The 25,262-nt window shown below is 58.1% G+C and overlaps 2 protein-coding genes across 4 annotated transcripts in view; one reads left to right on the top strand and one right to left on the bottom strand.

The window, feature by feature from the left end:
* NSG1 (neuronal vesicle trafficking associated 1) overlaps positions 1–9,175 on the top strand; it is a 29,704-nt gene extending 20,529 nt beyond the window's left edge. Inside the window, exons 4-5 of the mRNA XM_042936910.1 lie at positions 1,913–2,023; positions 8,793–9,175. Coding sequence (XP_042792844.1) covers positions 1,913–2,023; positions 8,793–8,996 — 315 coding nt within the window. The 3' untranslated portion in view covers positions 8,997–9,175. The remainder of the gene's footprint in view (positions 1–1,912; positions 2,024–8,792) is intronic.
* A 1,747-nt stretch (positions 9,176–10,922) lies between these two features.
* STX18 (syntaxin 18) overlaps positions 10,923–25,262 on the bottom strand; it is a 119,486-nt gene continuing 105,146 nt past the window's right edge. For all 3 annotated transcript variants that reach the window (XM_042936907.1, XM_042936908.1, XM_042936909.1), the window contains exons 7-11: positions 22,134–22,222; positions 15,320–15,378; positions 13,926–13,995; positions 12,185–12,265; positions 10,923–11,495 (exon numbers count right to left, since the gene is read on the bottom strand). In XM_042936907.1, coding sequence (XP_042792841.1) covers positions 11,400–11,495; positions 12,185–12,265; positions 13,926–13,995; positions 15,320–15,378; positions 22,134–22,222 — 395 coding nt within the window. In that variant the 3' untranslated portion in view covers positions 10,923–11,399. The remainder of the gene's footprint in view (positions 11,496–12,184; positions 12,266–13,925; positions 13,996–15,319; positions 15,379–22,133; positions 22,223–25,262) is intronic.

A 25,262-nucleotide genomic window follows, 5' to 3' on the forward strand; every position in this document is an offset into this window, starting at 1 on the left:
GAGCCCCAAAGCACCTATGACTTCATCTCCCGTCCCTGTGTCCGGCACGGGCTCCACGTGCAACACAGGCTGTCCAGGCAGGTGGAGGGCCTCTGACCCTTAGGGTGACAGCCCTGATGGTCCAGATGAGGGGGTCGTGAGGTCACGGGAAGGGAAGAAGGGACTTGGGGGGCAGAGAATGGGGACAGGTGGGAGTTAGGGACGGGCAGGAAGGGCCTCACAGAAGGGGATGCGGAGACTTGTTGGCTGCCTGGGGCCTGAGGGGCTGTTCCCTGGGCAAGGGGACACAGGGGACAAGTGTCCCGGCTGCAGTGAGTGGGAGGTGGGAGCGGTGGGGAGGCGGCGGCCGGGCTGGGCGTGCGGGAGAAGGGAGAGTCTGGGTGCCCCTGGGCCCCAGGGCGTGGGAGCCGCCTGGAGCGTGACGAGTGTCAGCACCGCGCCAGGAAGGCACAGCCGGCTGCACCCTTCACCTCCATGCCGCCCAGTGCTGGACCGGGCCGGGTCTGGCCAAGGCCGAGTTGCAGGCCTCAGAAGGACTCTGAAGGCTGGGGATGGAGAGCCTGGCAAATGGAGGCAGGGCCCAGCGATGGGGAAATGCTCGCCGTGGTAGTTCCTACCATTCCTCGTGGGCGTCTGTCGAGTTCATTCCTCCCTCGTATCCTCATGGCAACTGGGAGGTGGGGAAGTGTCGTCTTGTGTCACAGGCGAGGGGCCTGGGGACCAGAGAGGTTCAGGGGCTTCCGCGTGGCACGGCACAGCCCAGCGGTGGGACCGGGGCCGTGGTGCCTGGGGCGGGTGTAGGGGGACGCATGGGGCTGGTGACTTCGGTTCACAGCGGGGCCAGTGTCTGTCCGTCTGTCCTCCAGGTGAGCGGGCAGTGCGTCCCAACTTCCCCCACACATCCCGTGAGGCCCAGCGCCACCCTCCGCTTTCCCAGATGGAGAGCTCGTACGGTAACTGAGGCCCCGCGGTGTCGGGGGACCCGGGCACGGGTCCCCTGAGGCCAGGACAGGGCTCGCCCCTGGGCCTCTTGTGCAGCCTCAGGAAGCGGCACAGCTGTGCCCGCCCTGCCCTCGGGGTGAGGGGGGCTGCTCTGTGCCAGCACCCAGGGCCGCGTGGCTCTGAACCTCTCCCCCTCCTCAGGAGCCTCAGAGCCCTCTGTAACCGGGTGGGGAGGGGCAGCCCGTCAGCAGGAAGGCTCCCGCTTCCCCGAGCTGACCGGCCGTGCCTTTGCACATCCTTTTAGCCTCCGGATGTGCTCTGCCCCTGCCAGGGGGCTCCTAGCAGCCAGGTGAGCACCTCCGGTGCCCGGATCTGGTGTCGCTTTGTCCCCTATGCCCTGTGTCCTCCCGCGGGGGCCGGATCGCCCGCTGTTCTGTCACTCGTCGATCCGCAAATGTCAGAGGAGCACACGCTCCGTGACGGCGAGCACCACACCTGGGCTTGTGGGGACTGCCCTCTGGGGAGGGACACAATTAACTGAGCTTGCGGGAAACTTGAGGGCAGAGGTGATGGGGGCCCCCGAGATCCTGTCTTTCCTGCCTAGCTGGTCCCAGCTTGCGAGGGCAGGGCTGGGGTCCCGGGCGCAGGAGACATCTGAACAGCTGGTGGCTGCCGCGTCACCTCAGTAACTGGCAGCAGGCAGAAAGTGTCCGTGACGTTTGATCATCCCTGTACCCGAGCTCTCCCCACAGGGCCTGGAATCCTAAAAACGGGTCACTTAAAATAACGGTGGCGTGTGGAGATGGTGAAAAACGCAGACGGTACCAAACGTTGTCCAGTGAAACGTGATGCAGCTGAAGCCTTCCTGGGGCTTTTCCAGCTGCGTCCCTCCAGAGACCGTCTCTCGTCTGTCCGGCTGCCCCACACGTGGTCCTCGCAGCCACCCTGACGGGCCCCCCTCTGCCCACAGGTCTCCGTGCTGGTCCTCTTTGCCCTGGCCTTCCTCACCTGCGTCGTCTTCCTGGTCGTCTACAAGGTGTACAAATATGACCGTGCCTGCCCCGACGGCTTCGTCCTCAAGGTAAGGCCCCGGCCCCCCACCCCCCACCCCGTGCCTTCTCCGAGGGACACAGCCCTGCTCTGGCCTCGGGTGGCCTGCGATGGGGCCCCTGTGGAAGGGAGCAGGGGAGGGGGGCAGAGGGGCAGGGGGAGAAGGCAGGGTGGAGCTGTAAACAAGGACCTCTGCCGGGGGGGGGGGGGGCGGGGGGGGCGTGCTCAGAGGCCCAGAGGGAAGGGGAGCAGAGCTGGGCACACCCCACCTCCCGCCCGTGCCTGTCCTTGTCCCTCCGGCGCCTGCTTGGCCAGCTCTCCACGCTGGCGGAAATGCCTGCTCTGCTGATGCGACGCGGCCTTGTTCCAGAAAGCCTGAAATGGCACAGAAGGTCACACAGGGGAGGAGTGGAGAAGATGGAGGGGAGGGGGGAAGGCAGGAGGAGGGAAGACGTACTCCCAGTGGACTTGCTCCCAGTTCCCACGGCGCGGCATCTGGCCCCCCACCCCGACCCCCCACGTTTGGTTCTGACCTCTCGAGGGCCAGCGTGAAGGGAAAAGCTACCGTTTCCAGGGGCCAGTGTTGCCGAAATCAAAGCCGGAGAAGCCCGTGCTGAGCACGTGCACGGACAGGCTTGGTCTGTCGCGTCACCGGCTGGCTTTGCTTTGGGTCTCGCGGCTGTGAGGGACGCAGAAGGCTCGCACGGGGCAGCAGGCTCAACAGACCTCACGCTTCCCGGCATGTCGCCCGTGCGCGGTGCTCTGACCCTGCGGCCCTCCCCCGGCCGGCAGGTATGCATTTTGTGCGTGCCACGTGCGGTGGCTGCCACTGGTATTCCGGGTGCAGCACAGCCGGGGCCCATCGGGTAGAGACCCCCACCTTTGGGAAGCTCCCTGCCCTCCTCAAAAGACGCGTGGAATCAGTTGTATTCTGAGTTAGGGTATGAGCCCTGGAAAACCAAAGAGCAAGGCAGGGTCGGGCACTGCAGTTTCTAGAAGGGTGGTCAGGTTGCCTCTAGGAGGCCAGTGAGGGAGCTGCGTGGGGACCCGGGGAACCCCCCCACACCCCACCCTTTCAGCGGACCCATCCACACCCTGGGCCGGGCTATCTGGAAGCTCAGGAGGCACCACGGTTTAGAGACCAGCCCAGAGGCCTTGGGGGGGCTTGGAGGAGGGCAGGGCTGGCCTTGACCGAGTACGTACGTCAGCAGACTCCGGAGGCCGGCCGGGCCGGACCAGGTGGGCTAGGGGAGCAGCAAACACGGTTGATGGCAGAACGCAGGCAGGGTCGGCCTGGAGGCAGCGGGGGATAAGCCAACTGTGGCCAGTCTGTGCACCACCTCTGGTGCCAGGCAGAGGCCCCCGGAGTGGAGGGGGGGGGGTGGGGAGTGACAGGACGGCCACTCACACTCAGTGGCCCAGGGAGGCTGGAGGGTTGGCGAGATGGCCCAGCAGGCTGCTGCAGGGAGCCTGGGAAGAGACTCGGCAGGGCGCTGGGGATGGAGAGGACACCCACGTGACATAAGGCTGAAGAGTGACTCTGGGATGCAGGGGAGAGCCTGGTCCAGGGCTGGGTGACGCAGGGGGGGCCGAGGTCATGGAGAAGAAGCAGAGCAGATGTGGGCACGGTGCCCTGACGGGACCCACGTGTGCAGAGGACAGCTTCGTGGGACTAGACGGGCTGCTCACAAAGAACAGGGGCCAGCGGCTCCATCAGGAGGACGCAGGGTCCGCTTCTTGGCTCTTTCTCTGGGCCCGGGGCACGCGTCCTGCACGGAGGAGGAGGGTGCAGCCTGAAGCTGCCCCGCCCTCCCTGCAAGGCCAAGTTCTGCTGGCGCAGGCAGGTGGAGTCAGAGACGAAGGCCTGGTTCTGAGAGTCCTGGCAGGGAAGGGGGCAGGTGCCTGTGCGTTCAGAGGCCGGGACGGGTGATCCTGGTGCCCAGCCGGCACCAAGTGAGTGTTCCGTAGCTGCGTCCCTTGGGACTTGGGCATCTTCCACTGGCGTTTCCATCTAATTGGGGGCAGATGTCCTTCCTGGAAGGACAGCTGGAGGGCTGGAGAACTGCTAGTCTGGGTCCAAGAGCCCTTGGCTGAAGCTGGAGGGGGAAGAAGTGCGATGCGTGCCGAAGTCCCCTCCCTTTCTGCCTGTTTTGCGATTGTACACGTCACACACAGACCTGACAGTTCATAGGGGTTTTCACACGGGGATTTCTGAATGCTCCCCAAAACCTGGGTAGGTACCAGTAGATCCCCGTTGTACCGGTGGTTAGATGCAGCACGGACACGATCTTCCTTGTGCCCCAAGGTCACCCCCCACGGGTTCTTCGTACATATTTATTCAGTGCTTCCTGTGGGGAGCCCTGCTGGGTGCTGGGCATGTGGTGCAGGACGGGAGGAGTCCAGGCCCTGCCCGTGGGGCCGGTGTTCCGGTGGGGAGACAAGTGGCGAGCAGACGGGCAGATACCCAGTACTAGGGCAGAGAGGCGGCCAGGGTGACTGTGCGTGCCCGGGGTCACCGCTTCCAGGTCACCTAGGATGCAGACTGAATGAGGAGTCCATTTTGCCCGCGGTGGCAAGGGCCTGCTCCTGGACTGAGGCCACAGACTGGGCTGGGTCCTGCTGACCCCAGAGCCGGAGGGGGGCCCGTGGGAAGGGCTGATGGGCACGGGTGCCGCAGAGATCCTGGCACAAAGCAGAGGGCAGGCACCTGCGCCGCGGGTGAGGGGAGGCTCCTTGTGGCCAGGCCTCCCCGCCAGAGTGTCCCGTCCTGACAGGTGGGCAGGGGTGGGGGCAGGTGCCAAGTTCCTGCCTTTTTCTTGAAACCGTGAAGCCGTCATAGGAGTTTCACGGGAGGGTTTCCACGTACCGGGAAACTGCCCGGCCCTGCATGTTGACGCAGACGGTCAGACACCCCCGTTCTCTCGGTGGAGTTCGTGCCCGAGGAACACTTGCCAGTGCTGACTGTGTGCCAGGGGCTGGAACACGCTTCCTCGGATTACCTCGTTGGTGTGACGGTCATTTCCCTTCATGGCTGAGAGATGAGGGGCAGGGCCCCCCTCAGGGGGACGTGTGGCTGTGATTCTGGCCTGATGGGGGCAGGGTCAGAACATACTGGGGAGCCCCTGGCCCCATGCTACTTCGGAACTGGGGTTCTCTCCTGCCACCTGCCCACCGTGGTGCTTGCCCCGCATTTGCTTCCTGCGGCCCGCGTGCGGGCAGTGGCAGAACCGCCCGTTGTCCCTGGCCTGGTGCCCCGAGGGCAGGGCCACTCTCTTAGGCCTGGAGGCCCCATCCTGGACGGGAGTGGAGTCCCACACTGCCCGGCGGGTGCTGGTGAGTGGCAGGGGGAGAGGACGGAGCGCAGGTGGCAGTGCAGCTGGGGAGGGGGTGGCCGCCTGCCTTGCCGGACGGGGGCGGCTGCTTCCTGACGCCCAGATGTGGGCGTAGGTGAGCACGGACACATCCTGCCTTCTTGCCCGAGCTGCCCATCGCGGACCGCAGTCCTCACGACCACCTAGCATGCGGGGCCCCTCGGCCCCATCTCGTAGACGGGGGGCGCCGAGGCTCAGAGTGGGAGGAACCGCGGTGAACTTGGCCTGCAGCGTGGGCCGACTCTGAAGCCGCCGCCTGGCCCGACGGGCTGGACAGGCAGAGCGGGGTGTGGGGCACGCCGCAGTCCTTTGTCCTTCCTCTTCTGGAAATAGTCCTCCATGCTCCCGGAAGGTGGTTCTGATCCTTTGACCAGAGGAGGACTGTTCTCCACTGGCGGGGCAGGACCGGGTTGAGGGGAGAGCACGCATTCATTCCGTCCCCTTTCCGCTGTCCGCGGCGGTCACTCGTCTCTGGGTTACCCAACAGGGAAGTACCCACGGCACCTGCCTGGCATGCGGGGTCCGTCCTGGGGAACAGAGGCATGTGGACGTGTCGTCCACCCCTGCAAGACCCCAGTGCTGTCTGTACCCCTTCGCTGTCTTCCCAGACCCAGCAGTGATGAAACGGTAGCTCGTGGGCCGGGCACCGGACCAGGCACGACAGCCTCCATCCGTCAGCAGCCACACTGAGGAGGCCCCGACCTCGCTCCGCTGAGGGGCCAGACCCGCCACTTCTCGGTGTCAGAGGAGCACAGCCCGGGTCTCCTGAGTAAAGGCCCCGGGGAGGGGCACAGGGGCTAGTAGGTAGCGTAGGGCCCGTGGCCCGGGCTCTGGCGTGTTCCTTTCGGTGATCCTGGTGCCTGGCACAGCTCCTGACCCTGCTGGACAGCCCACCCAAGGGAGAGCCGACCCCCAGCCATCCTCGTCGTAGACACGAGGCCGGCATCCCAGGAGAGCCATCCGGGCGGAGAGGGACCCCGATCACGAGCGGCCGCTACGTCTGAGCGGCGGGAGCTTTTCTGTGACGGGGGCGTCATCCCTGCTCTCTCTGCACAAGTCGTGTGCTCTGCCCTGTGTTGCTGTTTCTGGCACCGAGCAGGGGCCGGGCTGTGTGGACCCGCCCACTGCGGAGGCCTCGGGGTTCAGAGGGTGACGTCACAGTGTGTCGCTCGCCTGTGAAGGTGCCAAAGGCTGAGCCGGTAGGGCAGGCAGGGCGCGGGGAGCCGAGCTGCATTCCCGAGGCCTGTGTGCGCCCGAGCTGGGGCTTGAGCTCTGGCTGAACCAGACACTGCCGGGGCTCCGGGAAAAGAATGTTCTGCCCCGCCGGCCCTGGGGCAGACTGTTTCACTTCTCACTCTTCTCGACTCGGGAGTCCAGCGGGTCACCTGTTGGTGGCCTCCCACGGTGACACCATGTGGGGCGCTGGGCACTTTGCTGTGCCTTCGCGTCTCTGGGTCTCACCTGCCCTGGATGGAAAACGGGGCTAACGGCACCTGCCTCGCAGCGAGAGAACGTGCATGGGAAGCGCCTGGCCAGCTGTCAGGTGCAGAGAGAAGGTCGGGAGGAGGGAGGAGGAAGCATGGGTGGTGGAACCCCAGTCCCGTTTTCTCTGCTGCCGGGGAAGTGGCAGGTGGGGGTTACATCTGCGGGCAGATCTCAAGGAGCAGCCTTCTTCACCCGCCGTTGGGTTTTAGAGACCGAGGAAGAGCTGGGCCCAGGCCAGGGGGAGGCTCCCCTGGTGCATCCCAGGCCGGCACTCGTGTCTCCCAGTGCCCACGTCTGAGGTGCAGCAGCTGTGGCCGGCCGGCCTGGCGATGGCCCGAGGTGGCCAGAGATGATGTCATCAAAGATCCTGTCACCTTCTCCACTCGGCGCTCGCCCAGGAGAGGTGAACGGATGGTCTGTGCGGCTGGGCATCTTGCGAAGCCCCGGGAGTTAACTGGTCAGAGTGCCGTGGATGGTGCCTGGGCTTCAGATCTGGGCGGTGCACCCACCAGCGGGGCGGCCTTGGCCGAGACACCGCGTGCAGCATGCGGAGCCTCAGAATCGTCTGGGGAGGTTTAAGGATACACAGGTGCTGAGTCAGACCCTTAGCGGTGGGCAGAGAGCCTGGGTCCTCAGACTCTTCCTGGTGAGTGGGGAGGTGGCTAAGGCCAGGCACCCGTCTTTGCTGTGGCCTCCCCTCACTGAGGAAGAGGCCGTGGCGTTCGTGTATTGCTTTGGTTGCTCAGACACACAAGGTAACATGGCTTCCACGAGGTGGGAGGTCCGTCTCTCTCACATGAAGGCTCCAGGCTCCAGGCGGGGGGGAGGCGGTTCTGTGAGATCATCCTGGAGCCCCAATTCTGTCTTGTGCTGCCCTGCCAGCCCCCCAGGGCATTCTCCGCCTCTGGGCAGTCGAAGCCAGCGAGAAGGGGCCGCGGGAGAGGTGGAGGGTGGGCATCCACGCCCGTCCCTCTGGCCTGGCTGCCGGGAGCTGGGAAGCTTAGTCGTTAGCTCGGCACCAAGCTCCTGCTTGGTGCGGGAGAATGCGCCGTGGAAGCCGATCATCCGCAGCCCCGCCCACCTCGCTCGTGGGCCCGGTGAGCTGCACGTGTATGGTGTGCTCGGGCCACGTCAGCTGTGGTGGCCCAGTGGGCTGGGTCGGCTCCTGGACCCACCAGGAAAGGCAGCCTTGGGTGCAGGATCTCTCTGGGGTCCTGGACCTTTTACCAGCTGATGAGAGCTATGGACTGGACTCCCCCACCCCAGGCCCCCTCAGGGTTCCGTGGCCTGTAGGGACGAAGCCTCTTCCTTCGTGGACAGCTGCCTGGGATAGCCCACTCCCTTGCTGCCGCCCGCCCCCACCCCCCCCCCACCCCCCCGCCGTATTGCTGTCTGGGCTCCTGCTTTCTGGGTCACAAGGTCACACCAGCTCCCTGATGGGACTTCTAGCCCTTGTGTGGCCGTCTGACCCTGGCTGTCCTTCCCAGTGCCCTCCTCACCCTGCTGGCACTGTCCTGTCTGTGAGGCCCATCTCCTCTGCCTCGAGGGTGCGCCCTCCTCCGACCCCCTCCTCTGGAGAAGGCCTGCCTACTAAAGATCCAGCTCCCAGGAGGTTTTCCTGACTTCCCTTCTTTTACTATCTGTGTTTCCAGCAGACAGGTCCAAAGTATTTTCTAGTAGATGTAAAGTAAATGACAACTAGTGGAAGGTCTTTAGCGAAGCAGGACAGCTCATCGTGCCCCTGCAGCCCAAGCCCCGCTGCGTCACGACCTCACTAAAGATGTCTGTCCTGTCGCGGTGGGACCAGCGCAGGCGGTGGCTGGGCTGCGTTTCTCCTCTAAGCCCAGGGAAGGTCCCCGTAAACACCTGGGGGGTGTTCACCGGAGACCCTCCGGCATCCCCGCAGCATCGAGACGTGCGTCTCCACGGCCCCTTGTCTTTCAGAACACCCAGTGCATTCCAGAAGGCTTGGAGAGCTACTACGCGGAGCAAGACTCCAGTGCCCGGGAGAAGTTTTACACCGTCATCAACCACTACAACCTGGCCAAGCAGAGCATCACACGCTCCGTCTCACCCTGGATGTCGGTTCTGTCGGAAGAGAAGCTGTCCGAGCAGGAGACCGAAGCCGCTGACAAGTCAGCTCAGTGAGACGGGCAGGTTCCTCACAATGTGTCACTCGAAGGTAACGAAGGGACTTGGAGGGACGTTTCGTTAAATATAATTACCGATAATTTAGAGGTTACTCATTTATGGTGCAACCGCTTCTGTTTGCTAATGCTGCTTTGCCAATAAAACTTGCTGCCGACCGCTCATGGGCATAAGATCAAGTGCATATCAGCATTGCTTAAAGAGCTGTGACACCACGTTCCATGTTAAGGAATCTTAATTTAGCTACTTTACTGGGATTTATGGGATGCCATCAGAAAGTAAATTTACACCGGATATGCAAGGGGTTTGGATTCAGATAAATAATGCGTCTTGTGGAATCGATTTTTTTATCGCCCTCCCCCTCCCCACCGCACTGCTGTTTGCAAACCTTACTCCACAGCCATATTTAGACGGGTCCCCACTTGGTTAAGAGCAAGCTGTACTTCAGATTTCTTCCCACCTTCAATCAGGCGGCAGCCGGGCCATCACCATGATGTATGGCAGTGAGAGGTGCAGAGAAGGAAGGAAATGGGACGTCCGGTAGCGGGTGCGCCCTTCCCTTCCCCTCCCCGCGCCCACTCCGAAGCGTGCCAGTGTCCCGCAGGAGGGCCCGCTCGGGAGGCTCTATTCCGCCCCCTGGAGCTGGCTGGCACCTTGGTGCGGAGAGCACCGTGCTTCAGGGTCCAGTGTCCCAGCACGTGTGGCGAGGGGCTGTGGGAGGACCCTGGGCCACGGGCCTGAGGAACTCCGGGCCCCTGTAGGTAGTCCATCCGCTCTGTGACGTGTTGAATAGGAGCGACACCCTTTGGTCTTTTTTGTTCTGTCCTGTTAATGAATAAATTTGCACCAACAGCCCTGTTAGCGAGTTAGTTTTTAAGACCTTATTTGTGTTGGCAAAGTGAAAATGTAATTGCTGGGAAGCCAAGACTAATTTTTATTTTGTGAACTAGAAATCTTTTCATGTAAGAAGCAGGCAGGGGAGGCTGGGAGGGGCCGGCGTGGCAACTTGCAGATCCAAGGAGGACATTTCGATTCACGATCTTTGTAAAGAAGTTACGTTTCAAGCTGAATCTTGACATTAAAGGATATGTTTACAAAATTGCCAGTTAGCTAAGCTACGTGTGTAAAACCATTAAATGGAAACAAGGCATCCGCAGACATTTTCTTCCATGTTATCTGTGCTGTTTCTGGTGGACATGTCAGAAGTTTCACTGTTTTCCGTAGGTCAAAAATAAATGACAATGAGTTTGAGATCTGTTGCAAACAAGCGTGGTGGCCACGGCCAGCTCCATCACTGCTTTCTGAAATATGCTTCCAGAACCGGATTTTATTATGGGGGGTGTTTTGCAACCATGACCGTGGCCTTGGAGCCAGGGCGTGTGTTCTAGAGCTGCGTGCTGTGAGGGTGTGATGTGAGCACGCACGAGGAGCACTGACTACGTGCCAAACTCTCCCGCACAGATACATCTATGAAAGCTCTAGCCCACGTAAACGCACTGCTAAGGCATCACCCCTTTGTATCTTCTAGTAGACGTTTTATTGACTGTAAATCCATTCACATGTAACTTTTGACATTTTCACTCTGTGCAGAGAAAGAACACAAGGGTCCCTGTGGCTGCACCACAGACTCTCGATTTTGCATACACAGCACACGATTTTGCAGGGGGCAATGCAGAGCCATCGGCACCCACACCGAGGTGGGGCCCCGTGAACACCAGCATGCTCTCTGCACAGATGTGGTTCCCACTGCAAACAGGAACACCTGTTCTAGAGGGACAGGTGCACGGGCCCAAGGGCAGACAAATGCTCCTTGGGCCCCAGCAGCCCCTTGCTGAGGGCCCAGGGTCTGTCCCCACACCCCTTCCCCAACGGGCAGGCAGGCGTCCGCTGACCTTCTGTATCTGGACCCACTGATATTACACGAAGTAACCGTAGTTGCATTTATTGTATTTGTGAGGCAAAGGCGAGTTTTCTACAGCGTAGCGACTCTGCAGCACTTGGCTCAGGCAGACAAGAAGCCACAGGAAACTAAGTGATGGTCACTTGCCGCGAGAAGTTATCACCCAGCACTCTTCCCTAAGCCACTGGAAGGGCCAGGTCGGTGCCTCCCTGAGCCCCGCCTCCGGGCAGCCCCTCCACATCGGCCGCCAGTTTGGGTGCAGCCAGTAACGACCCTTCCACCCTGCCTCAGGAGTGTCACACAGTCCACTGTCAGTTTGTGTTCATTAGTTTCTTTTTCAGCTATTAAACGGGCTAAGACCACAGGTCTGGGTGTCCCTTTTGTGGGAGCACATAGCTCTGCCACCGCCCCCTCCCCCCAACGTGGTAGGATCTGGGCACAGCCCTGGTCTGATGCCGGAGACCCTCGACAGCACCCCATGCGCCAGGAGCGAGCAGGGCAGACTAGCTGTCGTACCAGTCCAGGAAGAGCAAGGAGAAGGAGCACATCACCAGGAAGAAGAGCACCCACACTCGGAAGCCGGCGTTGTTTTTGATGGCCTGGGGGGCGGGAAGGGCAGGAGCACAGGATTTTGGGTTGAGGAGTGCTCACGCCCTCCGTGTATCTGCACACACTCCCTACCCTGGAGCTTATGCTTACCTTAATTAGTAAGCAGAGCCAAACAGTGGGTTTAGAATCCACCAGAAAACAAACAGGTGTCTCCTCCTTATTCAGACGTCCTACACCCTTCTCCCGGCAAACACCCGGAAACGGCCCACGCGGGGCCCAGGGTTAGAAAGAGCCCCGCGGCTGGCCCGGCAGCGGTAGTGGCCCAGAAATGGTCCCACGTCAACCCAAACCCGAGGACCACACTCAGAAGACCATGTCCACTCAACAGAGTCCACTGTGGTGGCCTCGATAAACAGGGACCAGGGCTCTGGCCCTCGGGGTGGGGGGTCCAACAAGCTTCTCCGGTGGCGCCCACCCCTGGTGCAGGTGGCTGATCCATCCCTTGCCAAGAGTGACCTCGTGTGCCTCCGATCGCTCCTTTGGAGGGCGGTGAGTCCTGTGTCTTGGTAATAGGGGCCCCAGGTTTGGCGAGGACAGAAATGTGACTGTCTTGCAGGGTTAGGAGGTCAGCCAGGCTGGGCGCCAGCAAGGCTCTCACGCAGCCCTGACTACCCGCAAGACTACCACCGCTGCCCGGACGGGGAGGCCGGTGGGGCCTGGGGGGTCCAAGGGTACTCACCTCTCTGATGTCTTCGTTGCCCTCCTTGATATTCTCAGTCGCCCCTACAACTAACTGGTGAATGCTGTCGATCTCGGCTTCCTATGGAAGAGGAGAGACAGGTAGACCCGACCACCGTCTCCTTCCCCGAGCATCCGGACAGCAGGAGCCAGCAGCAGCCAGGGCTTTACAAGCGGGAGCCTGTGGGTCCTCGCCGGGTCCCGAGGGGCAGGCACAGCCCCGTTTTACAAAAGGGAAAGTCAGGGTTCAGAGAAGTTTAGTAATTTGCCAAGAGTCACGCAGCAACCACGTGGCAGGACTGGGACCAGAACCCAGTGCCTGTCGCCCTTCCACCCCCAGCTGCTACCTCCTGTGCCACTTGCCGGCCAGAAGGGACAAACGTGAGAGCTGCCAACACGTAGCAGCCACCGCATGCCAGGGGCTTCCCTCTGGTCCCCCGCGTATTTATGACATCCAGAGACATGAGCTTCCAGATGCGTGTGCTTTCAGACACGCACGCTAGCTTCAGGGGAGCGCTTCATGTCTCACCATCTGTGTCTCTCTTAAAAAAAAAAAAGAAAGAAAACCTAAACCGTAAAAACATCAGCTCCCGTGTACTGAGAGCCTGCCACGAGCCGGAAGTGCGTCAGGCACCTTGAGCCCCAGCCCTGAGAATGCGGGGGGGGGACATCTGCCCAGTCTGAAGAGGGCAGTGTGGCCTGGGGTGCCCAGGTCACCTGACACACTGGAAGTCAGGATCGGATCAGAGCCAGTGTGTGTGACCCAATGTGGCCTCTGAGCTCTCCTGCCATGCTGAGCTGTCCCTGGAAGCAAGTCGTGTGCTCTGACAGGGACAGCTCACTTAGCTGTTTTATGGGTCAGGAGGCTGAAGTGACAGCCATCAGGCTTCTAAGTGGAGGCTTAGCACATACACGCTTGAATTGGTCGTTCAATGTAGTTAGAAAGGGTAACTCTCGTGAACCCGAACTTTCTGTCAGACTGCACGTACCTAAATTTACAGCGATTCGACGCTGGTTGTGAGGTTTCAGGCAGGTTTTGTGGGGGCGGGAGGGTCTTAGGCCAACTGGGCCAGTTTAACACAATGCAGCAGAAATGATTTTGACTCTGAAACTGTTCCACGGTCTGTGGATGCTAAAAAGGAGGATAAATTTATTGGGTCCCTAAAAGTTTTGCCAGTTACTGGCCGGAAGAGTTTCAGAACTGGAGGCAGGAAGAAATAACATGAAAATCCCCTTCAGAGAACAACCCTATTTCCTGTGTGGACGGGACACCTGAGGTGGCACGGACCTAGCGTTCCGAGAGGGCCAAGTGTGAGCCCTAAGTGACACTGTCGACTGACAGGCTGCTACCCACCAGGTGTGCTGGGTGCTTCCTGTGGGTTATCTCCGAGCCTCAGGACAGCCCTGCGAGGGCCACTCCATTTGCAGACAGGAAAACTAGCTCAGAGGCACCCGGAAGGAAGATCTACCCAACTCCCTCCTCTGTGGGCGTCACGGCACACACGGGCCACCACACCCGGTCTGGCCTGGGCCAGCCAGCAGCGGGTCAGGTGCAGAGAGCTCCCCACCCCGCACAGAGGCTACACCGGGGGGTCAGGAGGCCCTCACGTGAGGAGCTGTATGAACCCACGCGGCTTGGGGCACATGGCTGTAGAGATCAGGCAACCTCAGAACAAGCACCCTGATGTCACAGTAGATTCTTCTCAGCTAAACCTTAAATCGTGATTTTTTTTTTTTCTTACCTGTTGTAAAACCTTCTCTGTGAATATCTCTTGGAGCCTGGAAATTTCAACCACTCTCCCTTCGATTTGCCTTCATTAAAGAGAAAAAAAAATTACATACAACTATTAGTAGGTGGTGGTCCTAGCAGGAGTGTTACACATTTCTAAATGGACCACGTGAGTGAGAATTGGGAGGGGACACCACATCATTCGTGGGGGGGGGGGGGGGGCCACCACGTCAGGCTCAGGAAGGAGGAGGCCGGCATTGCACTTCCTGGCTCTCCTCTGAAGTCTCTCGCTTAGGGGGCGCGCTGCACTGCGGAACCCGCCCTCCCCTGCAAGCTGACCCGCGGTGCCCCTGCCTCGGAGTCTGCACCCCTGGTTGCAACAGGCAGCCTTCGAATGCTAAGGCCCGTACCCGGCCCGGTAACCACGGTAACGCGGCGGGGACTCAGAACGCCAGTGTGTGCTGACCACTCAACATCGTTACCGCCCAGGAGGTCGAGGGGCAGGGTGCTGCCACCCAAACCAACTTCCCGGCGAAAGGAAAAGTCCTCCGGTTCCGTCTGAAAACGTATCTGGGTTCAGCAACCAAGCATCTGAGCTGCTCGCTGTTTCAGGGCCAGCAAGGGCGCCCCGGGCGTGGGCTGGGGGGTGGCACGGGTCTAGAAATGGGGGCGGCAGGGGCTGAGCCGTGTCGGGGCAGCCGGCCGCCGCTCCTCCCGTACTTCCGGGTGTGGGAAGGAAGAGCGAGGCGGGCGGGGGCTGAGTCTCGGAGCAAGGACCTCGAGGCCCACAGAGCGAGGGCAGAGGCCGCAGAGGAGCACAGGTGCCATCAGAGTCCCCGGGGGCTGTGGGTACGGCGTCAGGCCGCACTTTCTTTCGGATGAGCCCACAGCGCAGCGGGTTTAATTTCCCTGCCAAAGCCCAGGCCTTCCTTCCAGATGCTCCAGACTCTCTCGGGGAAACAGGCCCCACCCACGTGCCTCCCCTAGAGGGCGGGCCAGCGATGGCTCACGTGGGCACGGCCACTCTCCTTCCACGCTGCCGACCCCTTTGCTGAGGGGGCGGACGGACCCCAGCGGAGCCACATGCAGGAGGCTGCAGCTGGCCAGCCATCCCTCACAAGGCCCGCCCCCTTACCCCGGGAGCCATGAAATTAACAGCCCCTAACCGTGCAGCTTGCGGTCACTGGAAGCCCGGAGGCAGCACAGAGGGGGTGGCCTCCCAAGGCCACCCAAGGGCCCGCAGGTTAAGGGGAGTCACTGAAGTTGGGCAGCTGCCTTGACCCCGAATGGCTGAGGGGGGTGCACGTGGCCAGGGCCACAAGGGGATGCCTGGCCATCGAAGTAAATGAAAAGTTCCCAGTTCCTAGAAAAGCTGAGGCCATCAGCTCCTAGGAACCGCATACATACCTCACTTCATCGAACAGGCTGTTCATCTCACCAATTAGGCGCTGGTTCTCTTGTTCAAACTGTGAAGAGACAAACACACTAAGGGTGACGTCATACTCAAAAGCAACACGGTCAAAGGCAAGGGTCTAGCAAGGTGTCTGCTCGGAAATCTTTGATCTGCCCTCCGAGGGTGGCCACCGAGTCCCTCCTTCTGGCGTGGAGGGATGCGGCATCAGTGTGAAAACATCCCTGTGGCCGGACTTCTCCCTGCCTGCAAGCCGAAGTGATGCCTGGGAAGGTGCGGGCGGGGCAGGGCAGGTCACCTGCCGTCCTTCCCGCTGCTCTATCTCCCTCTGGCACTGTTTTAAGTGGGGCGCTGAGCTCCAGCGGCTCAGCTGAGGGCAGGGCAGTCTCATTTCAGAGCCACGCCTTGGCCAGTCCACCGTGACAGGAACACAGGCCCAGCAGCCCGAAGCGCTGTGTTCCTGGGCTCAGGCTGGCGATCGGGCTTCGGGACTCAGTCTGGGTGAGGGTGCCACCCTGACACCCGGGAGCCCATCGGAGCCGCGTAAACTCGGAGCAGACAGCTGCTGCCCCCACCATTCCTGCCAACTTGACAGCAGCCCCACGAAAGGCTGGCACGTCTGAGGGTTCGCCGTGCCGCGGGGCCAGATCTCCTCCTCGCTGCGGGACCCGCAACCCCGCCTTCGGACGCCCACTCCACTGCCTGAGCGTGTACTCAGCCCCGGGCGGGGGCCCTCGTCCCACAGCCCCAGCTCGAACGCCACCTTCTCCGTGACCTATCCCGGCCCCCGAGCTGGAACTTCTCCAGTTTCTAACCTTGGCCTAGCACCTTGTGAAACCTCGTGAAGATCTCTCAGGACGTTAGCCATTTTCAGCCCGGTAATAAGCTGTGCGTGTCCCAAACTCCCCCTTGACTATGAGCTGCCTGAGGGTGGGAACGCGTCAAACCCAAGTCCGAGAAGGCCTCACGCGCGTTCTTTCCTTCACATCTACTAAAGCGGCAGTCCCGTCCACAGCTGTTTTCGGAGGCGCTGTCTGCGCCAGGCGCTGTGTGGGGGGACGGGTGGAGGTGAGCTCTGGGCCTCCCAGGCTCTGCGATCCAACCAAGGCTCCAGCCAGACTTGCTCAGTAAAACAACAATGGAGGGAAAACAACGGTTAGGGAAGTCACGGCAGACACCGTGCTGAGCAGGTCACGTGCAGGGACTCACATTCTCCCTGCCCAGTCGCCCCCTGACTTCACAGGGAGGGCATGTGCTGTGCTCACTCTCTGCTCCGTCTGCCCCCCTCCCCTCCCAGCTCCCCCCCAGCCCTCCAGGCGGACACCCTCCTGTCCTGTCTGCCAGTTCACCCGCACCCTTGCTGCATCCATTCCCTCCCTGGTGCCTGTGCTCTGCCCTCATCACCGCTCACTCTCCTCCAATCTGCCCCCCACCCCTCCGTCAGAGTGATGTGATCTAAGATGCCAGTCACGTCACAGCGCACCAGGCCGGCCCTGTCCGTGGCCCTGTAGATCAGCGCTGAGGCGCAGCCTTCTCCTGCAGCCCACTGCCTCACCCCTGCACAGACTAGCTGAGAGCTGATGGAGGCCGCCGCGCACCAACCCCCCACCCCGCGGGGGGGACTCCGACTGTTTCCTCGAGACCCAGCCTAGGCACCTTCCTAGTGACCAGACGCACCAAGGCAGATTTAATCACCTTCTACCATCTCCTGTCTTTTATAATATAAAACTGCCCTGCACTTGATCCATCGCTACACTTCTTGCCCCTGTTGGGGGGCCGTCTTCCCGCCTGGGGTGGGGCTTTCTCCTCTGGCCCCCAGCACAATGCAGGGCCTACCACACTGCAGGGTACCGGTTGTCGGTCCCCCTGCTTGTCAAAACACAAAGGGGCCTCCACTGCACCCCAGACCTACTGGGTCAGAAAATGGGTGGGCCGGCACAGTTTCCAGAAGGGCAGAAGGGCCGGCGGGGGGCGCTCTGCTGGGCCGCCTCAAGCACGGGCAGGATGCTGACACGGTACCAGGACGGCCTTTCTAATTATGCATGAATCAGGCTATTTAAGGGAATAAAAACTTCACTCTTTTGAGTTTGAAACTATCAGCCCTGTTAGCTGTCAACTCAACAGTTACTTCAGAGCCCAGTAATTTAAGGAAAAAAACAATTACTTCAGCATGTAGGTGCTCATTTACTTCCACTAATTCTCCCAGGTATTACTCAGGGTTTTTCTCGGGGGGCTGGGATAGGGGGCATTTTCTTATTTTTTTAATGACAAAATACGGCCCTGTCCTTTTAAATCCTCAGACCTTTTATGCTTTCTAACCTACTCCTAAGCAAGACTAGAGGTTTGAGGTGGTTTATTGCGGGAATGTCCCCCGGAACAAAGCCCTCTCTGTCCCCTCCCCAGCTCTGGGCATGAGGCACCCACTCCCCCTCTCGGGGTTCTGGGGAGCTGTTACTTCTGAAGGACTCCTGTCAGCAGCAGGATCAGATTCTGGCTCTGATTTCCTTTCAACCTATGGGTTCTTAATGCCACCTGAGAAGTACCCATTCGGGGGGGGTGGGGTGGGGGGGGCGCAAAGGGGGGCGGAGCAAAAGAAACAAATGCCTCGAGGGATCAAGCGGTGACAGGGCTGAGGGGAGAGTTTGGCGTGGCCAGGACCTTTACGGAAAGCAGCCCCCATTTGGGGGCGGGAGTTACAATGGAGCTGTGTCTTCAAAAACACCACCCGTTTTTCCCATAGCCAGGTGCAAGGGACCCACTTAATGGGGTGTGGCAGGGCTCAGGCAGATCAGGTAATGGCCAGGCCGCTGACAACATTCACCTGTGCCAGATTTCAGGATGGTTTCCGATGCTGTCTTGATGGCCAACCTGTACACCTCACCCCTCCTCTGCAGAGGAAGGCAGGGAGCGGCAGGTGCCGGCCGGCAGGGGCAGTTGGTGGACACGCCCGGGACTTCAGCGGGCCAGCCCCTGTGGCCTCAATGGGAACTCCTGGGGTGACTGACCCCTGGACCAGTCACTGGCTTCTGTCCGGCCTGTCACGTGACAGGGCCTCTTTGTGAACAGACGTGGTGATTCTTATCCTTTCCTGCCTCATGCCGAGGGTGGGGAGGGATGATGATGGCTCCTTTACCTTCGAAGCTATATGCCCTTGGGCAGGTAACTTTTCTGTGCCTCTTTGTCACTAAAACGGGACGGAGACAGTACTTACTAGAGAAAGACGCGCTAATAATGCATGTAAAGTTGCGTACAGAGTGCGTGGCACATACGAAGCCCCCACTAAATGTTAACTATTATTAATCTCCCGGGACTGAGATTCCAGATACGCAAAATGAGTCATGAAATATTCTGAAGGCCCCTTCCACCTCTCTGGTTTCAAATTTGAGCGGGATCTGGGGCGCTCACACAGCATTCGCTGGGGCTCGCTGGCAGCTGGCTGGCGTGGCATCCGTCCCCAGAGGGACAGGGACCTCACAAGGTGCAGTAGCCAAGGAGGCCTGGTCTCCACAGTCAGCACCAAGGACAGGGGTACCCCCGGGGTACCCTCCCCGCCCCCCCTCCCCGGCCCCGGGGGAAGACCGGCCTGCCTGTCACAGGGCCCCCAGTTCTGTGAGGCACCGGAAAGCGGGACACGAGGCCTGCAGGACAAGGAAGGTGTACAAGCAGGGCCCGAGAGGCATGACAGCAGCCAGCCTGTCTGTGTGGGCCTCCTGCCGTGGCTCCTTCCGCTCCATACTGTTTGGTCTCCCACCAAAATGCAGTGCTTTCGCTCAACACAGATGGATGTCTGGAGCAAGTTCCCCTGACCGCTCAAGCATGGTGGCAGGCACCACATTTAAAGGCCTAGGACCTGGGAGCTCGCTGTAAAATGGGGCCAGCGACAGTCCCTACCACACGGGGTGGCTACATTAATAAACACTCAAGCGGTCAGGGCCGTACTTGGCATGTGCTGTGTGTTACATGCGTGTTAGGCAGTATTAACTGCCTCATTCCACTTAGAAGTCAGACTTCCAAACAGAGGGCCCCAAAAGGGTTTATTATCTGCTTTAAGGGATACAAATCCACACTGTGAATACACTGTTACAGAAATCCTTTTCTAATCTAATCCTCTTTACTGTAGTTTTAAAAAGAAAATCACTCCTACAAAAGGCCTTTGGGTACAAGGTGAAGCCACAAGAAGTTATTTGCATTGCAAAGAGGCAAGAGCAGCTAACTGGACCAAAGACTAGGAACCCACAGGGGCTGAGACCCACAGGGGCTCGGCCTAGAGAGCAGTCTGCCCCCACCACCATGGCCCAGGACCTCTCTGGTTCTTCGGATGCGCCTCATCTATGCCAAACGCCTGCGTTCACATGGCTCGTGACCCTCACCTCCATCCCCACCGCTACCCCTGCGAACCTGAAACCTCCCCAGGGTGTGGACCTCGGCTCTCGGCTGCGTGGTGCCCAGATTCTACCAACAGTTCTTGCCAGGAGCTGAGTTTGGGCCCAGATCACAAGCCCTGCCAGCCACCCACCTTGGTGCTTCCAGCGGCCTACCACAGGGGACGAGGGCTAGGGACACCTTTCATGCAGATTTAGGAACAGAAGTCACGCGCATGGCTTTAAAAATTATCCTAAGGGATACATCAATAAATGCAGGTGGTTTCACTTGAGGCGAGTAAACTGAATGCAGGCTTACAAAGGAGGTATTTTCTCTATGTAACATCAGAAAACAATCTGGTCCCACTCAGCCTGACCGCAAAACATCTGCTTATAGTAACTCAAACGTTAATATACCTGCATCAGGAGTTATAAATGGAAATTCAGTGTGCAAATCACATAACACTCAGCAACCATTTTGGGACACGTAACAACTGCTCCTGTGGGTGAAATAATGAATTAAATTGATATTATAGGGCTTAATTCATTATTTTACCCTGAGGAAAAATTCCAAAACAGTGATTATGAATTATGACCACAATTTGCTACAACACTTTCCAATTTAAAACCAATAGTGTCGTATTTATTTCTGTTCATTTTCAGGCTTGAGCCTGTTAAGTAAGATTTGGGTTAGTCAGCCCGTAAGATGTGGTACTTGGCTATTGTTCCCAATTACAAGAGAAGTTAAGTGAACACTTAAGAGCTTGCCATGGAAGTGCTGAACTTACAGCCTTCTGCCCACCCACTGGCAGTAACACAACACAAATGAGGGAACTCTTGCCGGTTCTGACTGCTTTAGTCACTGAGACTGGGACCCAGTTTGCCACGAGGCTCCTACACAGGCTACACTCCCTTACGCCCCCAGATCCCACCGGGGACTCCCGTGAACTATGACACAGGGGAAAAGCGCAGGACTCAGGGCACAGGACGCGGCTTGCCTGTTCTACTGGCTCGGTGACCGTGGAGGGCTTTAGAGGTTTTGTGCCTTATTCTTTTTCACGTGTACAGAGGGATAATTCCTACTTCACTGGACCGTTATAAAGATCAAGTAAGACAACATGCATACCGGCTTGGCATTTAGGGAGCATTCATAAGTGTACATAATAATAATAACTTAAAGCTTGCATATCTCAGAGTTCTTACTGGTGATCCTGCCTGTAGTTTATACTCATCCAAGGCACTCACCCACTCAAAAACCACTCTAGGCTCTGGGAATATGGCAACGAAAGCGAAAAAGTTCCTGCTCTCGTGGCACTTGTGTTCTAGTGGAGGGATGAGGGAATAAAGCGGGGTACGGGGACAGAGTGGCCAGGGGCTGCTGCAGACTGGGTGGCCAGGAAGGCCTCTCTGAGGATGTAACACTTGGGACCTGCAAGACACGGAGACAGCAGTGAAGAGGAAGAGGCTGGCAACACGAGTGCCTCGAGGCTGGGACGCGCCCGGACCCTGTTCTGATGTGACAGGGCTTCGGCTCAGAGCTCTACTTCTCTTCTTCCACAGGCGACGTGGGTTAGAAATGTGTGAACCGATCAGTCATAAGCTCTACCGCTTATTAACAACCGAGGGACCTTGGGCCAGACACTCTACTGATTCTGCCAAAGTTCAAAGGAGACGGTAATGCCCCACCACCTCTGAACATGATCGTGAACAGGACCAGGGAGAAAACGAGCCCTGGAAAAGTTGTGTCCACTGTCAACCACGGTGTGAAGTGAGTTGCTGTCATTTGTCAGGGACAGCCACTGAAAGCACGCCGCGTGGGAACCAGCTTCCCCGCTCTTTAGGCCGAGGACAGCCTTCCGCCAGGGCAGCGCTAGGAAACGTCTGCTCCCAACCACAGACGGCGTATTCCCTTGGGCTCCGTCACGCCAACGTCCAGACGCGCTGTGCGCAGACACTGCTCTAAAGGAGCTGGCGGGGGCTCCTGCCAAACCTGTCAGTTTCCTTTTGAAACTCACCCAGAGCGGACAACCTACAATTGGCAACTGGACCTGAGCAGTCAAGGTGTGACTACATTTTTCAGGCATCACTTCTGCTTTCTGCACGTTAGCATAGCGTCAGCAGTTCAAACAATTAAAAAGCAGCACAGCGGTAATTATAAAAGAGCCATTTAGTCTGGAGGACTATTTTACTGCAGCTGGAAAGAAATCTAATATTAGTAAAATCATTCCAAGGCAATTTCTTCTTTAATTATGCTACGGCAAATTTAAAACTTATGAAAAGCATATGAAGAACTAGGAAATCGGGTGGAAAAGTTGCATCCACAATATGTATTTATAATTTTGAAAACTCGCTATAACAATCAGGGCAAAGGCGTTTAGGATGACCTCCTACTTGGGGAAACAGTCTTACCAATGCTAACAACACCCGACTGGGCAGAGAGCAGCCTTACCATCTGTATTTCTTCTGGGGATAATTCGTCTTCACCTTTGCCGTCTCCCCACGTGCCCAATTCGGGTTGGGATTCAGCCGGAACCTTTTCTGTTAAAGAAAAAAAAAAAAAAAGAAGAAGAAGAGGAAGAAGAAAAGAAAGGAAAGAGAAACAGAAGGCAAAATACTTCCTTTTAGACGGTGCTGATGCTGGCTTGGGATGCAGGCACACTGCAAGCATGAGCTCTTACAGCTTGTCCACACTCGGTTATCCGCTGGCTCACACTCAGGCGCTGTACCAGGACCCTTCTACAGTGTTTAAGCTCCAGTGTGTGCACGTGCGTGTGCCCACGTGTGTGCGCGTGGGCAGAAGGCGCCCCCTGCACAGTCTCAGTGCCACAGTGACTTCAGCAATGGCTGCAAACCAAAGGGCCAGTCTTCAAGTGTGTCTTACCACAAAACACAAGCTCACGCACGCCCTCCCTCTACTGTTTAAACACTGCAATATAAGGGTATTTTCACTAAAAAAAAAACGCCAGGACAGGGGCGCCTGGGTGGCTCAGTCGGTTAAGCCTCCTACTTTGGCTCAGGTCACGATCTCGGGGTCCGTGAGTGTGAGCCCCGCGTCGGTCTCTGTGCTGACAGCTCAGAGCCTGGAGCCTGCTTCAGATTCTGTGTCTCCCTCTCTCTGACCCTCCCCCCGTTCATGCTCTGTCTCTCTCTGTCTCAAAAATAAATAAACGTTAAAAAATTTAAAAAAACCCAAAAACTCCAAGCCAGGACCTACCACTCCCTAATCCTATTCCTCCCCCAGAAGGAACCACTGTTAGCATTTGATGTGGCCTCACAGACCTTACCCAGACCCAGTGTGTTCACATACAAACACCTATGTAATTCTCTGCACCAACCCCCCCCCCCCACCCCAACTTCAATCCAGTGTGTGTACACAGTGGCTTATAAAACTTGCCGTGTAGGACTTCACTGTATTTGGGAGATTATCCCGTATCCGTCACATAGATCTGCCTCGTTCTCTTGAAACACTGCAGGATATTCCACTGCAAGGGCACACGGTTCTTCATGTCCCGTCACCCCATGGATAAACCTTCGCTCATCTGATCTCTCCGTGTGCCAGTCCGTACTTGGGGGCTCTGGGTGTACCCTGGGACGGGCGCCCGCGCATCAACTGTTGTTGACTGGACCTTTTAGAGAACTTTTTAACTGCAACCACAAATGCGTGATGGACGCTTGATGAAGTGCACCAATGGCTCGGGCTCCTAGGAAGGGCTGCCACCAGCACGTTAGAGAGGCCCGCGAGGTCAAAAGGGGTGTGCGGTGGGAACAGGGCAGTGGATGGAAGTGACCCATCCTTGATGGAGACTGCAATGGGGTCTTTTTTTTTTTTTTAAGTTAATTTACTTATTTTATGAGAGAGCTAGCAGAGGAGGGGCAAAGAGAGGGGGAGAGAGAATCCCAAGCAGGCTCCATCCACGCTGTCCATGCAGAGCCCGACACGGGGCTCGATCTCATGAACCGTGACATCACGACCTGAGCAGCAACCAAGAGTCGAATGCTGAACTGACTGAGCCACCCAGGCGCCCTGTGGGGTCTCTCTTTCTCAAGATGACTGTGTCTGGTGTCTCAGCAGTGCCTCTAGGCTCGTGAGCCTGGCGCCGGGTACGGCTTCTTTTTCTTTCCTCCCTCAACCTCAGTAACTTTCCCATAGTTGGTCTCGGCCCCGTGAGACGGGCGAAAGTCCAGAGTGTCGGTTTCGAGACTATGATATGGGAAAAGAATGTATGACAGCACCAATTTAGGTATTAGTATTCCAGATACATCATCACAAAAAGCCTCCATGTATCCAGAACATTGTGCAGGTTTAAAAAAAAAAAAAAATGGCTGTTTTTGCCAGAACTGTATTTATAAAGTTTATATATGATGTATGTATACTAAATATACATGTAAATATAATAAACGTGGAGAATTTATACATAAAACGTAGGCTGAAAGCACCTTTAGAAACTGGCGGGGTGTTTTTCTGAGAGGCCATCTTCAGGCAGGAACCTCTGCACATTTCACTCACCCCACCCCCACCCCAAGGGCCCTGTGTTTCCTGCTTGACCTCGTTACGGGAGCCGAGTCAAGCGTCTCCTCTGATGTTGCTTCCGGAGAAGAACACCAAGATGAGAAGCGTCCATTCACATTAGGAGCTCTGAGCTGGAACACAGAATTTGCTAAGAGGACGCGCGCTCTACAACACGCTCACGTGGACAGCCACCGGGGGCCACCCTGACCTGCTGTCATAAAAACTGGCCTGAAGCACAGTGCTCTTCACACCGTCCTCGACGCAGACCTCCAGTGGCCCAGCCCCAAGACTCACGTGCAAGCTCTCGGCCCAACAGGCCCTCGACACGGCCCAGCCTCAGTCCCCACAGAACCCTCCCCTTTGCACGGGCTGCACTAACCGTGTCCCACACGGCTCCATGCTTTCTGGCCTCGGAGTATTTCACATGCCGTTCCCTCTGCCTAGGATAGAGCTTCCATTTTCGGTCCAGACTCATTTCTCAGGACACTGCCTCCTGAAGTCCCCTCTGAGTGGACCCTGTTCTTCCCACCTGTGCCCTCTCTCAGGGCACGCGTCACTTTCTCAGGGGGTGGAAGCTGGTCACTCCCGTCAATCAATTGTGAGTTCCCTGAAGGCAGGAACCAGAGCTCATTGAGAAGTGCAGGCAGTATTCACAAATAGCCACACCCATCTTAGCACCAGGGGAAACCGATGTGAGCAAATTACAAACGGGTATGTCAAAGTCTCATCCTGGCACAATAAGAATATGGAAGAGGCCTGAACCTCAGACGTGGACGGAAGGTCTGCCTGACCACAGAGGTCCCCGATACTCCAGACTAAATAAAAAGTCACAAAGCTAGTGGCTTTTTAAAAGTCAGGAGTGTGGCAAGCAAGAAGGCACCCTCTGCCTAGAACTACACCGCCTAGTCCTACACTAAAGTATTATTGAGAATACAGCTCATGTTTCAGAGGAGAAATGAAACACCGAAAAGATGAGACAAAAAGATTCCCTGTAGCCTGAACCTAAAAAGCCCTTCTTCTACCTACAGATCCACTTAGTATGACGTCCATGGGCAGATGTGTGGGCCC

The sequence above is a fragment of the Panthera leo genome, chromosome B1, assembly GCF_018350215.1.
Source record: "Panthera leo isolate Ple1 chromosome B1, P.leo_Ple1_pat1.1, whole genome shotgun sequence".
NCBI lineage: Eukaryota > Metazoa > Chordata > Mammalia > Carnivora > Felidae > Panthera > Panthera leo.